Consider the following 18,344-nt stretch of genomic DNA (forward strand, 5'->3'; position numbering starts at 1 on the left):
TTGCGATTGTCGCAACCGTATGTAAATTTTTCATGTGCAGCCGGTCATAGAACATCGGTTCAGGGCGCGTTGTCAAGGCAGATGTGGAAAGAGGTGATCACGACGGTTGGCTTCTTAAAGTCGGTAGGCAGTAGTGGCACCTTCAGAGTAGGGGAACCGCGCATATAAGACAGGATATGAAGGGGTCCCGTCCTTAGTTTATCAAAGTAGCCGTAGAACTCGTCGGCAAGAACCTTCAATTCTCGTTCGCATTAAGTCCCTCCCCCTTTATCGGTATCCCTTTCGCAAATTCATCGACGTCGCGGCTACATTATTTCCTGTGCGATCTTCGAAGAGTTGCCGGAAGCGTTGCCGGTGTTCAAGTTAAAAATCTCCATATAAGCGCCCCACGTGGGGAGGGGGTAATCGATCGCTAAGGATCTGCTCGCATTTTTACAGACGTAAGGACGAGAAAGTGAGGAGTGTCGTGTTTCTCGGAAAGAGTGGACCGCCAGGATGGCCTTCGCGAAGACAGCTTCCACTCTGCTCCTAGGTCTCTGGTGGGCCATCTTGGTGTCCTGCAAGGACCAGAATGTCACGGAAGTCAACAGCGGGTTTAATGAGCCAGATTTCCCTACTCGTAAGATCATCGTTTCAAATCATTGTTTCCTCCTAATTCGTGTCATCAATCAATTGTCAAATCATAATTACTAATTTGCATTTCACGCAGTTGTTGAAAGCTGAGATGCTAAATTTAAACCGATTGCTATGCGGCATGCGCGTTTGTTAGTCATAGATGCCGCGGTGGTAATATTCATTAGATCCTTGCTCGCCCATGACACCGCAACGCAGACGCATATAAATTGTTTTCGATCGGGTTTTAAAATTGAAAGCAGCAATAAAAATACTAACATTATGCACTTTGGCACTCTAAACGTTTGTTAAAATTATAATTTTAACTTATATTTGCATTTTTACGACTACTTATAATGATTTATTTGCTAATTTCAATTTTAATGTCGAATTTCAAAGTTACAAAATGTCATATTATTATTCAATAAATTATTCATTAAAATCTTTGAAATTTAAAAGTAAAAAACCCCGGAAATATGAATATTATTTCACGCACTTCTGGAGAAAAGTTCATTACTATTCTATTTAACAATTCTTACCATATTAACACTTCGATACATTAGGGCTCATTTATTTAGTCTATAAAATATGCATTTATTTTACATTAGCATTTATTCTACGGTAAGAGAAAGAGAGAGAGAGAGAGAGAGAGAGAGAGAGAGAGAGAGAGAAAGAGAAAGAGAGAAAAAGGTGGTCGTGTTGATTACGTTTGTACGCGAAAGATAATAGGAAATGATTACGCGAGAGTGTAATATTACCTCGTATTTTCATTTACGTTTTCCGGCGAACATCTCGAGCATATCTGCCTTTCTCTTTCGTCGTAATCCGAAGAAATACAAACAATGGGCGTACCCTATGATTACGTGACGGAAGCCGTTGTCTTGATTGCACCTGCACTCTCCGCTATTGTGACTGCCAACCATCAATCACGCGAATTTTTCCGCGACGTTTTCCAAATTCGATCGAAACTATACATTTGACTTTCGTGACTCATGCAACTGATATTCTAACCAAGATATTTATCCTGTTTCGTTTTTTTATGCGTAGAATAGGTTTTTGCATCGCTGAGGTTGAAAATCATTTTTTCATTCCAATTATTCCATCAATATGCAAATTAATTTTTCATGAGTTATTTTATATTATTTTATTATTATATCTTTACCTTTTATATTACAGTTCCCTACAACAATGTAAAACTAAATTAATAATTGTATAAACAATTAAAAGCAATTAAAATTTTAAAAAACGACGCATAAAAATATATATAAATATTTATTTATTATTATTATAAACAAATAATTTTAATAGCAAAATTATTAGAATAATCATTATTGAAAATTTTATTTACTTAGATAACTTATTTTATTTTTTGTTGCAATTAAAGTCAGAAATAATATACAAAATATAAGCACGACTTTATGTATTTTTAAATCTAAACAAAGCAAGAATCTTATATTGTTATTTATTTTAATACCCGAACGTATAGATAAAATATTAAGTTAGAATTCTTTCATAAATTAAACATACTGCATAAAAGTTAAAAATATATAGATAAATGAACTACAATGTGACTTTGATGACTGAAAATAGAAGCGATATTAAAAATTGAAGCTTGTTAAAACAATTCCAAAGCATTCAATGATATCGCCACGTTTTTTCCGTCCTAATTCCGATCAGTTTATTTCACGCACAGTAATTAATTGTCTTGTAGAGATGTCAATTTTTTATCCAACAATAATGATAGCCAATCTGGCAAAATAATTCGCGTGTGTGAAGCGCGACACCGGCTATGGTGGTCCGCCGATATAATGTCTCGGAATATGGCGTAACGTTTCTCAGCGACGTGGCGAAGGTTATGTCAGAGATTGCGTAATTCTCGGTGTCGAGGATCGGCAATCATCCGGAGAAAGTACCGGGTTAAAGCCGGTGTTACAACGATGTACGCAAAACACCGCCGATTCTCCACTCCGTGTACTTAACGTTGCATTCGAGTGACAATATTTCTTCGAGGTAGACACATCTTGCACCGGCAAATTAAACTCTAAACGAAGCAAGGGTACACACAAGTTTAAATCAGATCTCTCTTCTTTGTCTTTTATTTTTCACGTGTTCGGTCGAGTCGAACGGTGTCCCAAGTGAAAGTGGCGATAATACGTAATAGCCATACCAGTGATGCGTCAAATGTTCCAGATTCCTACGCAAAATATACTTAATAAAGCAAGAAGAGTTTAAAATGTCTTCAGTCTTTAATACAGATTTTAATTTACAAAGATCAAGGGTTACCACATTTAGAATTGTCTTGATTGCTCGCATTACTATTTCTCCTTCCTTCCCATTTCAGTCTGTCGGAATGATCAATTAATCGTTAATATTGCAAGATTCTTAAAAATAAAAGTAATTATTAAAAAAGCATAAAAGAAAACAAGAAGACCTTGCAGAGCAAAAAACGGATTCCATTCTTCACTGACAATGAGTGTGTTATAGTTTCATATTAAATATAATAAAATACGGTCCCCCTTAAAACAAATATAATCATTAATATAATATTACGGCAATACAAAAGAAAGAAGACGTCTATCGAATCGCTCGAACTAACAGCGAATGCTTTAGTAATAATTTAGCCATTACAGCGTGATAATATAGGTAACTTTATTCATTAAAAATAATAATAAAACATATCATTAAATTTTTCACATTACATTGCAACTGTATGCAAAATCTTAGTGCTTTCTTTAGATACACGGGAATACATATGATCAACTCGAACTAACATTTATATACACAATCACCTAGACATAACTAATTAACGAGATATATAATTACACTCGGAAAGAAAATTGATCAGTATCAAGTTAATAAATCGTTAAATATTGAAGTGGATAGATAGTAATCTTGAATCACTCTATAAATTAATTTTTCAAATAAGTATTTATGTAACAAGTATATATACATTTTTTACATTATTTAATATTTTATACACTATTTTAATATTTCACCTTATACACCTTAATATAATATTACATATATATTATTTTATAAAATAAAAATAGTAACGTATAAAAAACGCTATTTTAAACGGTTTTACCATTTTGATGCAAAAATTATTCATGCATTCCGTGTTCTAAAAAAAAGCACATTTTATAGCCCATGAAGCCAAGGAATTTCTAGTGATGTAAAATTATGTTTTTTTAGTTAGATCGTAAAATGTAAAATAGATAAAAATCAGCAGAATTTAAATGAAACAGTATTTGTATATATTTAAATCCGAGAAGAATATTACGCGCGCGTGTTCAGTGTTTAGAGAAGACGTCCTTAAGACAGATTAAAGGGGACTATCGTGACAGATACGTGCGTCGCTTATAAATGTCGCGATTAGTCCGTTGCTTAATATCGTGATACATGTTATCATTATTAGCATACCTATTATTAATTGCATAATACCTGTTACATAATATTTGATCGCCTGCAGTCGAGTTTTCTTCTTTTTACAGCCGAATACATACTACCGTGCAGCAGGAAAGACCCAAAGATCGAGTCGTGTTTTCTTAGCACGCTCACTCATATCCAGCCCTATTTGGTAAAAGGTGAGTGAAATGGCGATTCATCAAATTAGCGAAATGCATGATACGAGCTAGAGAAGATATAGTAAGTAGCACATAATTGCTTCTTTCTTAATTGATAATACTTTTCTTTTATCATGAAATTTAAAATCTTAATGTAAACAAAGAAAATAGTACAGTGCCACCAAAAGAACTTGTAAAAATAACTTGTAAATTTTAGATCTTATAAAATTTATATTTTTCCCGATATAAAAACAAGTTTAATTTCATTCATTGTAGTATTTTTTTTTATTTATCTGTTAATATCTTGCTTAGAGTTACGATCATACGATTTGTCATTTCAATTTGAACGATAAATTTTAATGTACCTTATAATATTTGTTTTAAAATTCTCGAATAAGTTTAATATAAAAAAATAACCGACATAATGAAAAACTAATAAACGATGTATGGTATCGCGAAAATTTCATTCGTACATCCATTTTAATAAATTGAAATCTATTTCCTGTTTCTTTTTCTGTCGGATTTATACAATCAATTAACCAATTATCAAAATAAGCCCACATGTAATAAAATGTTAGTAACGATTGTTACATAAAGCATATTCTCTCATGTCGTAAGAGCGCACCGTAAACTTTCCTCCAACTCGCTCCGTAAATATCGTGAAAATTTGTACAACTGATTTAGACTTACAATGCTGCTTTATGTAACAGGCAAAGTCGAAACTCGAGACTACGTAGAAAAGCATTACGGCATAATTACACGCACGACGTCGTTGCAAAATATTAGCAAAATATGACAACGGTTAATTTCGAAAAAGTTAAAAATCATTCAAATCAATATATAAATAAAAGTTGAGATAATTATACTATATGTGTGTCACTATACTCGTTAAAAGTATCTTTCTAAAAGAAAAGATAGAAAAAATATATATAGATACATAAAAAAGTACTCAAGGTCGTATACAATACATAAAAATAAAAAATTAAACTGCTAAAAAAAATTTCAAATATTATATAATTGTCCAAAAATAGACATCATTATAATTAGGGAGAAATGAGTCATTAATTTATAATCGATGCTTTGCAATAAATTAGAATTTCTTCAAGATGCATTTTACTCGAATTATAATTTGAAAAAAAATTTATCAGTCCATGCAAATTTTAAATAATTAAAGTTAACTTAAGTAAAATATATTTTTGTATAAAATTAGTTAAATTACATTATTAGACCATAATATACATATAATAACCTTTATAAAATTATATTTTATTATAGTTATATAACATTTTATATGATACAGCTATTTAACCGTGTGTGATTATAAAATTGTTATATCAAATTATACAAATTCATCGTATATATCTGTCACAGCTGTTTAACGTGATAAATAATTCATTTATTAATTAGGATACGTAATCATATAGTTATAAATATATACGTAATTCTCAAAATTGTTTGAAATTTTTTGACAATTTACACACTGTGATATCTTATATATAAGATTGCATCTTTTAATTTTTATAATAACCAATTTTAATTAGACTAATTTTAATCGAAAGTTTGTGTCGACATTATATAACAAAAATATTAAATTTTGAATTACGAAATTAACTTCTAAGATATTTGAATCGAAAATATGCGACTGACATAAGAATTCCAGATAAGGAAAAGTGGTAGCGCTTCAATCGTCATCCATCGGGACAATGACATGAATCACAGCCGGCATGTCATAATTTTTACGTAATTAGTGTCGGAGCGCTACCACGTCTCTTAATTCATGATATGTAATCTGTAATAATACGTAATATAGAGTCAAGAAGTAATAAGCTATTATTATTTCTTCATAAATTCATATAAATGTCCGATGTTCACGCATGGCGCTTAGAAAAACTGCTGTCATTAATTATGTGACAGATCTCGTAATAAACGAGTCAAATAAAACCTCGTTACTTTCCTGCTATTATATCTTTCCTACTAATCAATGCCACCTCCGTTATTCTCAACAATTGTTAACTAGTCGGAAATAAATTCTAATTGGAAATTTCTAATAGGTATCCCAGAATTGGATGTGCCTCCAATAGAACCATTGGTGATTCCTGAACTGAAGATGGAGAACGGTCAAGGTCCGGTGCGTGTCAGAGCGATTTTCACTAACATCACCACGATAGGACCAGGAAACTACAGCATCAGCAAAGTGCGAGTGAACATATCATCGTATAGGTTCGATCTACATTTATCTTTGCCGAAGATCGATATTCACGGCAGCTACGACATCAACGGGAACGTACTTCTCTTCCCTATTCAAAGTCACGGTGATTTTTGGGCATTATTCGGTAAGAGTTATCGCGAGGTATAAACGCTAGTTTGCACAACTTATTAAATAAAGCACACCGGTCTTTCAATTTGCATATTCACACTTCAATACAGGTGACGTAAAGGCAATCGCTCGCATGCAAGGTGTCGAGGAAGTGAAGAATGGTGTTCGTTACATGAAAATCTCTCGATTGTTAATCGACTTCAGTCTCGGTCGAGCCAGATTTCGCATAAACGACCACCTGAACGGCAACAACGTGATCGGCCAGGCGATGAATCAGTTCCTGAATCAAAACATCAAAGAGATAATCGAGGAGATGAGACCGGCGGCCAGCTCAAGTATCGGCAAGTACTTCATGGACTTCCTGAACGGCGTTTTCACGAAATTGCCCCTGAAAATTTGGATGCACGATGCGTAATAGTTCCCTACAACATACAAAATTCACACGCGACATCCATGACTGCTGCATTACTCCATTGAAGTGCGAACATACATTTCATGATTGTGAAAAGGTATCATGATCCCTATCATAATAATATTTGGTAAATAGTGCGTAAGTAATCATAATTTGTTACGATTTTTAATATGCAAGAGATACCTACGCGTAGCGAGCACTGATTACGATTTGTCGTCCAAATAATAAGGCCAATTTTTCGAAACAAAATTCATACGTATTTTGAATTAAACTAAATAATAATTATTATAAATTTATTACGCTTAAACCAATTTGAAAGTACTAAGCCTGGATCGATAGTGTAAACGTTTTCAAACTTTTGTTTTTAAAATTGTTACATTTGAATTGTTAAATTTCGTCGTTAACTGATAAACTGATATGATATTCATTTATTATATATTGTAGTTTTGTGGTGTATTAAGTGTTTAATTTCTTTTTTATTACTTTATTGCGTTGCGATTAATCATATCGTAAGATTTATCATCATAGAAATATAAGGTAAAAATAGAATTACGAATACGAAACTGTATAAAAAAGATGTATTTAGTAAAGCGTAAGTATTAAGAATTATTACATTTTAATTATCTTCAACAAAATAAATAAATATGTCTACCTCAAAATAAATAAATTTTAACTTTACAAAACGACATATGCAATTCAAGAAATAATGAAGTAATGCTCCCGTTTAATGATTCATAGAATGTTCAAGTCTCCAATATTATCGAATTGTTTAGAGAAAAAATGTAGTTTCTTTGTCGGATGGCGTCACATTTAGGAGGCAGAAACATGTACAAGCGATTGTAGAACAACATAGATAAATGGGGTGCTCCAAACGGAGTAAAGTCGGCTCCGCTCTCCGCTCCTCCTACGGTCGCTCGTAGATTCACGCCCTGTAACACGCTCGCAAGACGCTTGGCAGCGCGTTGGCCGATAATGAAATTAGAACCGTGGTAGGACATATCATTCGACCTCCGACCCTCTTCTCCCGGTCGTCTTGCAAAGTCCTTAAAAGTGAACAACGCGTCTTGCGTAGTGCGGCAACGACGCTCGGCCACGCACGTAGTAAACACGTGTGCGCGCGCGGATCAGATGAGACGGGACAGAACGAGATACTAAGTATCGTAAACTAAATATGTACTATTTACCGTAAGAGTGACAAGCTAAGTAGTCTATCGATCGGCTCGACCGTTCTGGCCGCTCCTGATGTAAATTCCAAGTTTCTCATCCCCGATCTTCTTCACCGGTCAAAGTCAGTGCATCTGGCCTTGTGTCGCGGCGCACGAAATTCGCACGGGTGTGAAAGATTAGAGAAGTGTGCGGAATTATGGCTAAGTTCACCAAACGGCAATGGCTCACCCTAATAGTGATCAGCATCGCCGATTTCGCAAATGCCATTTGCGTCTCGCTGCAAGCACCGTTCTATCCTCAAGAGGTAAGGATCACGGATTGTTCTAGTAGGCAATCGCGTACGTGAAGCGCACACAAGCGGAAATTGGTGCTAATCTTGCTACTTTAATTTCTACGCGTCCAAACATCGCCTGGAAAGGTCGCTCAATTTTCTCTCGCGCAATTTCAAATGATAGCGATGTTTGAGTTACACACGTTCATAGACATAACATATATGCATGACGATAATGATCGACTTATGGTGCCACTAAACATAAATTTACTTTGCAAAATTAAAAGAAATTTCAGTTTAAATTGTCGTCAACGAATTTCAAACACGGTGATCGAAGTGTTTACAAAACCATCTTACTGTCCTTGTATCGTATGCAGTGAGTCACCAGAAATAGATCACTTAAATACCTATCTATTTATTTTGGATTTAAAAATACAGAAAGAGATTTTATATGAATAACAACGTTCCACAATATTTATCTTTAACAGAGCATGTAAGTAAGGCACAGTTTTGTTTAATATTAAATGTGGATACTCTTCGCATGCTTTGGATTCGATCTTTCCTCAAGCATATGTAGTATTTTCAATCACTATCGCATTATTTTTTATTTTCCACGATTTTTTCTTCATCGCGTTTAATTTATTGACCGATAATGTATAAAAATCCTAATGATAAAAATATGTAAATTATAACAATATGAGATATATAAATATGACTTAAAGTATATATTTTATTACATTTTAAATAGACTTATTAGATTTAATAAAATAATTGATAAAAGTTGGAATTTTAATGAAATATTAAGTGCCTTCGGAGGCGTCGAATTATCCGAGTTCAGATCATTCCTTCGAGAGTGCAAAGGTTAATGTTTGTTGAAGAAATCTTCTCGATAAGGTCGAAGAGTCTGGCAGGTTCGATTAATTTCTTTCTTAATAGAATCTCTATCGCGAAAAGCGCACGCGAAAATAAATCAAATTATTAAGAAAATGTAAGACTGCAATACATCATATAATGTCTTTTTGCATAAGAAGGAGCGGAAGTTTACTAGAAAGCAGTTTTTATCGAATTGCGTGCGTTAATATACGTCAGAATCTATTTGCTACTCTGCAGTTAAAAAGGCACTATGTACTTATCTTGTTACAAACCGATAATTAAGCAGCGAGTTAGGAGACCTATCAACAAACACGTCTATATCGTAATTTGTTTCCACGTTGCATAATATAATATTGCCCAAACCTCCCGTTTAATTCTTTTGCCATTTTATTTTCAACTCTTTGTCTCTTTCTCTAATTTCTCTTTTAAATCTCTTAATAATACGGAATGCATGACGGCAAGCATGCATTGCTATAAAATAAAAAGAAAAACAATATTATATTGAAGTTTGATTATAAATCGTAATAAGCAAGGAGATTAATAACTCTTTCTCAAAATCTAAATAAACGCATTTTCCCAAAAAAGAGAACATGTCAAATACGTGTCCACGGATGGAGCACGTGCCCATATGTTGTCTGTCTATCGCGAGACAAACGGCGACATTCGATAATTCGGTTTGTAGTCTCGTCGCGTGGAGCAAAGCTCCAAAGTTTATCGGGATATTATCTCGACGAGCATTAATTGCAGTGCGACGTGATAATCGACGGAGCTGTTGCGTAGTTCAGTGTGCCGTCGAGTTGCCAATATTTCGAACGACTCGAAATATTGGCAAATTAACACACGTAACAACGCATATGCGTATGTAAACGTATACATTGACATGGACATTTCTTTTCCACAGGCCGAGAAAAAAGGAGCATCGCCATCGGAATATGGACTTGTTTTTGGAATTTTTGAATTAATAGTTTTTCTTGTTAGCCCATTATACGGACAACATGTGAGTGATGACATCATTAGCAATTAATACATAAGATGCATTTTCAAGAACATAACACGAACCTTATGCCACGAGAGAGTCAATTCGTTACATTAAATAGATAAAGTTAAGTAATAAAATTCGATCCGTCTATAATCTGAAAGATTATTTTTTCGGTAAAGTCGTAAATCATTCTCATTCATCAACGTCCTAAGTATCTAATCTGCGCTAAAATATCTGTCACGAATAATATGGCTATCGCTGCAGATAAAATATCGAAGAAATGAGTATTACGAAATAATGAGAAAAATGATGAAAATATATAGAGTGCAGTTTTTGTAAGTTCATGAAATTCGGTTGGCAAGTGAACCTATATAATAATTATGGTTGCAACACGAAGCGTCGAAACTTGCCATTACTCATACTCGCCGATTACCGTATGCAAATTTCCTAAAGTAGTACTCGATGTTACAATTTTTCACAGCCACGTTTTTCCTATAAAGAAAATAATCAAGAGTTTGCAAATACTTGCAACAAAAAAAATTGTACTTTAAAACATTTATACAAAATTTTCCCATATTCAGTTTTTAATCAAGATATAAAAAAGATCCTAAAAAGTTATATAACTATTACTTGTAAAATTTTTAGAATTCAAAATTGTATTGTGTGAAATATATACACAAGAATACTTCATTTTATATATAAAAATAAAAATTTATAAGATATCTTATTTCTCGTGCACTTTTAATGAAAGTTATTTTTTCGCAAATTTTAATTTAATTTATTGTCTTTCGCAGCTGAATCGAATCGGTCCAAAGTTACTATTCAATGGCGGTATCCTGACTACAGGAACTTGCGCCATATTCTTCGGTTTATTGGACAAAGTCGATGGTCATTACCCCTTCATAATCCTATCTTTCGTGATCAGGATTGTGGAAGCAATGGGAAATGCTGCATTTCTAACAGCTAGCTTTGCCATTATCGCCAAAGAATTTCCCAATAATGTTGCCACGACGTTCGCCAGTTTGGAAACTTTCTTCGGCTTGGGCCTTATCGTAGGTCCCACTGTTGGAGGCGCACTCTATCAGGTAATACGTTCTTATAAGTGGTATTCTCTTAATTCCTCTCTCTTACATTTCGTATGCAGATATCTACGTTGTGCATACCTATATTCGCAAAGTAACACGTTGACTGCACACGCGAGAATTTTATCTAGATCAGTAACGATAATACGCATTATTAATACCACATGATTGGTAAAATTAGATAGGCGGATATACCACACCATTCGCGGTCCTTGGCTCGGCGTTGTTCTTGGCAGCTGTCAGCACTGCATTTATTCTACCTGTGCATAACGCTAGCGATAATGAATCGCACAACACTGGAGGTGCTGTTCATTTAAACGGTTATTTAAACCATATAATCGTGATTTTACACGCGATGTGATATGATATGATTTACAGGACTAATGAAAGTTGTGAAAGTCCCCGGCGTGATGATCGCATGCATGTCGATAATCGCAACGAGCATGAGCATCGGATTTTTGCAAGCAACGCTAGAACCACATCTGAGGCAATTCAACTTAAGTCCAGTCGTGCTCGGATTAATGTTTGTCATTAACGGCGGCACTTACGCGATTACCGCGCCAGTATGGGGCTGGCTTTGCGACGGTTACTGGCATCCAAAGGTAATCTTGTACAATACAAATACAGAAAAAAAGATTATCACGATTCTACATAAAATTCCAATTTTCAATTGAATTACCCCCTTAAATTATATCACAAGTAATTCCGCCCCCAAGGCGGAATGTATCAGATTTAATACATATCACGTAAATATATATCAGCGCAAAAGAAAACATGATGCTCTTCAGGTAGCAACCATTGCCGGCTGCTTTCTCGTAACGATCGGTTTCTCGCTGGTCGGTCCAGCGCCGTTCATTCCGTCGCCCACCTTAATCTGGATGCCTATCACCGGCCTTGTGATCCACGGCTTAGGCATGGCTGCTCAACTGGTTGCAAGCTTCACGGATGCCTTGCGGACATCTATGTAAGTCGCACAAGAATAATTCTGAACATATAAACATCTCTGTTATTTGCGCACAATTCGCAAGTCGATTACGGTTTATGTTACGTAATTGACGAATTTCTAACATTGTACAAATCGACAATGCTTTTGACAATGTCGCCTGTCCGTGTTCCATGTCCAGAGCGTATGGATTTCCGAATAGTTTGGATACCTATGGCCTCATCAGTGGTTTGTGGACAAGTACCTTCGCCCTCGGAGCTTTTATCGGTCCCAGCATCGCTGGGATTCTGCTGGACCACATCGGTTTTAGAAATAGCTCCATGTTTATCGTGTTACTTCACATGTTAGTGGTACGTCTTATTCGTTTTCACGTATCAATCTGTATATCTTTCGATTAATAAAATTAACTTCAGTTTAAAATTAAAAATTAATAAAATTAACTTTAGTTTAAATCTGAGCTATCTAAAAAGAAACATCATAGCCTAATGCAATACTTTTCCTTCTAAAAATAGAATCAAGTTAAAACTAAATTCTCTTCAAAAAATCAAACTTTTGGATTTCAAAAATCAATCAACAGTTCAATTATCTGTAAACTGCGAGGAACATCTCGAATTCGAATTTCTTAAACAATATAATTATTCGACATTGTCTGAACCGTAAATAAAATTTGCGATTTTTTCGCAGGGCGTGATAGCCGCGGTGTTCCTGAGCAGTTGCGGTCGTGCACCCAAACCGTACACCGACGTCGGAGCGACCGAAGATATCAGGGCACCGCTGATGGAGAGCGGCCGATTAAGCGGCAGTCTGCATCAGAACGGACGGGGCGAGGGTGTGCCAATCGACAGGCCCGGCGCCGGCGGCATGAATTCGCTGATCGTGTGTAACAGTTATTCGAACAGAGCCGGTGCGTGGTCCAGGGCGTCGTACAGCGGCCGGTACTCTCACAGCTATGGCTCTATAGAAAACAAACGTTATCTGGAGCTCACGACATGATAACGAACGTGCAGCATCGTGTCAGAAACAGCAACAAAAGTAGGATACAGGATTCTACCGCTCTACTTTCCATCGTTCACTCTCTGTCTCCCATCATCGAGAAAATTCAGTTTCCGTGATATTTCCTATGTGAGCGAAAACACAGAAAACGATTTCTTATTCTATAAAATAATATCTGCCAGAAGTTAATGTCTCACTATTCACTTTACCGGTGAGCTAACGAATTTAAACTTAGAAATGATAATGCCTCTCTATGATGGAATACATCATAAATATTTTTATAAAACCCATTTGAGCTTACAATAATATCGCGATGAGAGTGGTACAAAGGAAAATTGACAATAAAAAAAAGAATAACTTTAAGCACGTCTATATTAAAATTAAGAGCATGCTATTAGCACAGTATAATTAGAGTTAATTTGATCTAGAGTATCGAAAGCAACGCAAATTTTATACAACACATACATGTGTATAACTTTTGATGCCATGTAATGTGTTACAACTATGCTGAGTTATGGCGAACTATTATCATAGCGAGTAGAATTATTATGATAATTATTATAATGATAATAATAAAAAGTTTTCTCGCGAATCAATGGTTTAACTCTAATAATATAAATAGGCGAGTTTCATTCTTTCGCTATCTTAACTTTTTAATCGTAAAGTAAGTTTTACAATACGAGAAGATTATAAAAGTAATTAGATTGATAGACGAATGTAATATGTAATTAAATGCAAATGTAATTTTAGAGTGATACGTAAATCGTGATTTTTCAGTATACTCGATCGATCTCTTCTAAGATTTTGAAGATTGCACATGTAAAAAGTTACAGCAATTAGAGGTTGAAACAACCAATCTCGAAGAAACGCAGAGAGTTGAACGAGACATATACTCAGATGCATAAAACGCTTCAAGCAGTATTCACGAGAGAATGCTTTATCACGGTTTACTTAACACACTCACACTACAACGTATTCATTCTGTTAAGCTCTCGATTCGACTTCGATTCCATTACTATTGCAATAATATAATGTTTTACGCACGCACACTCGAGAAGAAATCGTGTTCCATTATTCTCGAAGTCTGCACGTTGCAAGTAGCACATATAACACTATCGTATTCTAGCAATACACTTGTTAGATTTTATTCTTCGTTCCCGACACACATACATTTTATCAATACGGCTTATAGTGATCGTTGAACGGCGTTAAAGTAGAAGTAGCTTCTTAAAGCAGAAATACTGCCCGTATGACCCGCATCACGATCACGTAATAGCTAATAAAGATTCTTCATTTTATATGATACTATATTAATATTAACAGCGAAGAGTATGGTGTGTGTGTAACCATCTTGCTATAAAACTAACTGTTCTAAAATGTAGTAAAATGGCATCCATATCAAATACCTTGTCGTACTTTACAGCATCGGAAAACGTGGCCGATCAATTGATGGAGCTTGAATCTAGAATTATGCAATTATACCGTTGCACAAACCTGTACTTGCAACGGCATAATCGCATAATTCTAGGTTCGAGCGCCAACGGAAAAGGTAACGGACGTTGTGGGTGTTAATGGTGTCGTCGATATCACGTGCAAATGACTTTCGTAACAAGCTCGTTGTGCGATTATTGCCAATCATTATTGCAACTGTTCACACGAAAGAGAATCGAGGGAACCAAGTAACGAAATTGTATATATACCGTTTTAATTAATATTGCTATTTTACCACTAAATAATTGTCACTCATGCATTATACATATGTCTCTGTGTATGTGAGGGGTTCTTTTAACAATATATCGTATGATTCATTGTAAGATAATTTTATACATATATAAAAATAAATGAAAATAAAAGAAAATAAGGGGTAAATACACGTTAATTAGCAATTGTAACGTTATGAGTCTGTAATAAAATTGTTTTCATTTAAAATATAATTCCCAATTAATTTCCTCAATTCTATGAACGTTATTTTTGTCATCTAACGAGGACAGAATAATGAAGTTACCTGACAGACGACAGAAAGCAAGAAAACACATCTTGTTTTCAAAAAATTTTGATTTTTACAACATAAAACTTTGAATTTCTTTAAAAAAGAGAGAAAACTTTCTATTCGGTATTAAAACGTAGTATAAAATATTACGTATATAATAATATTTCTCATCTTTTAATAGTCGTGTATAATATTTCTCTCTTCCCCGTGGCGATCTATTCACGTCGTAAGTATTAGAAGCTAATGCATACCGTACAGAGACGTGCATCCTTTCCTCTCTTCTTCGTGAAATTCACTTTCATACGTCTCTCACTGCCTTTAACGACCGGGTTTCCGTACGCCGTCGTACCTGACGAACGTATAGTTCTTTCCTGCGCTCGATTTGAATTCCAAGCTGTTCACGCATACGTGACACGCCCACGCACGTGCACGAATTCTTTAACAATGTATGCGTGACAGTCTCTTTTCTCACTCCTGTCGGTGGATGTATAACAATGCGAAAAAGAGGCACGTTCCGTGAACTCCGCACGTACAAATGTGTGCGTCGATGATTCATAACTCAAATATTAAATAGCAGATAGTGTCGCGGTTCCGAGAAAGGACACATTGTTAACGTATTCGATCATCATTTTAAGATATTTAGAAACCCACCAATCATTGCGTGTGAAAACCGGCCATTAGATGACCTTCTTCTATAACTGGCTCTAAAGTCGAAGTTCCGCTTCTATATCACGAAGTATGACACATTTGCATTTTACCTGACAAGAAATAAATTGCGATTTTAAAACAACCGCACGTAAATATTAAAAATCGCATTCGTTTTTAAATTAATCGCACGCAATTTTTAAAAATTGCATACGTTTTTAAATTAATGGCACGCAATTTTAGATTAAACGCACGCGATTTTTAAAAATCGTATGCATAACACATTCGTGCAGAATTTTTTTCAAATTTTTTATTTCATTTGTCGAACCTTTATGTTCGAAGTTTCTTGCGAGAAATTCAAGTACCCTCCAAGCGAGAATTCAAGCATCCTTCTAACTAGTTTTGCTGCATCTGCGCGAGAATGTAATACGTAGAGCTAACTACTGTTTCCGTAATTATTTTGTATTCCACAGATCGCCGTGCTCACTCGTGTGCATCGATCTGTCGATAAATGATTCTGCTATTTCTACAACGTGCTAGCAAAACTCTATTCGGTACTTCACGCTGTGCTAACGACTGCCTATCGCGCTATGTGATTGTTGTATGCAAGATCGACGATAGGCATATCAAAATTACTTTGTTATTTTAACGTTCAGTGTATCTGCGTGAAACACGTCAAATGTATATACGTCAAGTAAATTAAAGTAAAATAAATTACAAAAAATATACAATTTTTGATAAATATGTATAAGAGAATCAAATGTTTACGTCGATCGAATATTAACATTATTCGTATAAAAAATTATGCTTTTATCTTCGTGAAACCGAGCAGTCTTGTAAAGTAAAGAAAAGATAGAAAAGGCGTTTCGTGACGTACGAGCGGAAGGAAGCAGTGAAAAAGAATATAGAGAGAGAAAGAAAGAGAGACTCGGAGAATTTGAGAGTCTTCGTCATACCCTCTTCAAACACAGCCGGGCGCGAAAGTGAAGTGTAGGAACGAAAGGAAGACGAGGGAATTATTAACGCATACGGCGTGTTGCTCACCGATGTGCATCCAAGTGTCCGCTGAAGCACTAGCTTTCCTTCCTCCGACACCCCTCAACGTTCCCTTTCCCCCCCAACGATTCCCAACGACGAGACATAAGGCGTTACGTCGCGAATTCCTAGGGATCTTGTCCCGGCTGGTTGAATGCAAGAAATTCAACCGGAAGAAACAGCACACGGTCGAGGGCAACGCGAATGCAATTAACGCAGTTATATAATAATCGCTCCCCTTTGACGTAATCGAGGGAAGTGTGTCCGGAATTCAGTAATTCTTAAATTAATAGAACTCCTTTAAAATCAATTTTTTGTCTATCAACTTGTAAAGATCAAAGCAAAAGTATCTATTTAGATATTTAATTAGTTCCAAAAAGGAAATTTTTCTTTCAAAGCAAAAAAAAGAAAATAAACAGATCATAAATAGGTATCGGTATCGGCTGTCATGTAGATAGATAGGCAGGTCCGCAGGTACCAAAATACACCTTGCTTCCTCGACCTACCATCAGGTGCACCCATCAGGCGAGGTGCTGCCACCTGAACAGGTACACCCAACACCCACAGATAAAGGCAAACATAATACTCATCACGCACACGTGCAGTCGTGCACGGCAAGCAGCCCGCGAAAAGGAGCAGGTCCGCGGAAAGGGGGTTGCCGGTCGTTCCTCCCACCTTTCGCCCTGTCAACCGGTAGAGGGGCCCCGATGCGCAAGCGCAAAGACCCGTGGGTCCTTTGCACCGAGACCGAGGGGCCCGACTCCGGAGACTCAAAGTCCGTTTCTGTCGTAGGGGAAGTTGCCGAGGAAACGTGCAGTTCGTCCGCGTTTCTCACAGCGCTCGTGAATTTCCGCCCTCCGCGAGTACTTGTTCCGATCCTCTTTTTCATTTGTATCTCTCCGTCTTCCGTTTTTCCTTTTTTTTTCTTTTTTTTTTCTCCCGCGGTTCGTACGCGAGTGAAACGTGCGCGCGGTTTTGGGATTTCGGTACGTTATACCAGTGACGAAAGAGAGAAAGAGAAAGAAATTATTCGTGTTTACCGGTGTGCACTGTGCCATGAGGATCTAGGAACGCCGGTCAGGGTGAGTTGCTAATTGCATAAAGGAATTTTTCTCTCTTAATTCTGAAAAAATACAAATGCTACGGAACACTTTGTGTGTAAAACTATAATTATGTAACAAATATTCCTAAAAATATTTTAATTATAGAGAAGAAAACTAAATCTTTTTTTTTTTTTTTTTTTTACAACTTTTAAATGGAAAGAAACATTTAATAACTTAACAAATTTGAAAAACAGTGTTAGTCTTTTGTTGTCCTTTTTAGAGTTGAGACGACAATGTTTAAAATTTGCGATGATAATGCAAGCAAGCTTGAACAGGTATAAAAATGACGAGAACATTAAAAGTGTGTGATTTGAGTATCGATGAAAATGTTACGTGCTTTGCATGATTATATGAATTAC

General features: G+C 35.6%; 3 protein-coding genes and 1 long non-coding RNA gene across 5 annotated transcripts in view; 3 read left to right on the forward strand and 1 right to left on the reverse strand.

Moving 5' to 3' along the window:
* Positions 1–184: 184 nt before the first annotated feature.
* On the forward strand, positions 185–7,590 carry LOC143901506 (protein takeout). Of its 2 annotated transcripts, XM_077413882.1 has the most exons (5): positions 185–362; positions 439–619; positions 4,104–4,196; positions 6,227–6,508; positions 6,603–7,590. In XM_077413882.1, the coding sequence occupies exons 2-5, from the start codon at positions 496–498 to the stop codon at positions 6,905–6,907; spliced, it is 804 nt and encodes a 267-aa protein (XP_077270008.1). In that variant the 5' UTR covers positions 185–362; positions 439–495; the 3' UTR covers positions 6,908–7,590. The 2 variants fall into 2 exon arrangements, with proteins under 2 accessions (XP_077270008.1, XP_077270001.1); XM_077413875.1 differs by having other exon boundaries at positions 185–619.
* Positions 1,990–4,103, reverse strand: LOC143901532 (uncharacterized). The gene is made up of 3 exons (XR_013258107.1): positions 3,044–4,103; positions 2,896–2,954; positions 1,990–2,806 (listed from the first exon to the last, which is right to left on the reverse strand). It is a non-coding gene; the product is annotated as an uncharacterized LOC143901532 (long non-coding RNA).
* Positions 7,591–7,891: 301 nt separating the features above from the next.
* Positions 7,892–15,146, forward strand: LOC143901454 (MFS-type transporter SLC18B1). Its single transcript, XM_077413787.1, has 8 exons — positions 7,892–8,375; positions 10,117–10,212; positions 10,989–11,279; positions 11,458–11,578; positions 11,655–11,878; positions 12,065–12,240; positions 12,401–12,569; positions 12,904–15,146. The coding sequence occupies exons 1-8, from the start codon at positions 8,268–8,270 to the stop codon at positions 13,210–13,212; spliced, it is 1,494 nt and encodes a 497-aa protein (XP_077269913.1). The 5' UTR covers positions 7,892–8,267; the 3' UTR covers positions 13,213–15,146.
* Positions 15,147–15,437: 291 nt separating this feature from the next.
* The window catches only part of LOC143901448 (uncharacterized), a 41,843-nt gene continuing 38,936 nt past the window's right edge, over positions 15,438–18,344 (forward strand). The window contains exon 1 of the mRNA XM_077413774.1: positions 15,438–17,964. The gene's annotated coding sequence lies outside the window, so the exon portion shown is untranslated. The remainder of the gene's footprint in view (positions 17,965–18,344) is intronic.

Source organism: Temnothorax americanus, unplaced genomic scaffold, assembly GCF_048541705.1.
Source record: "Temnothorax americanus isolate GAGA-0224 unplaced genomic scaffold, ASM4854170v1 Scaffold10, whole genome shotgun sequence".
Classification (NCBI taxonomy): Eukaryota; Metazoa; Arthropoda; class Insecta; order Hymenoptera; family Formicidae; genus Temnothorax; species Temnothorax americanus.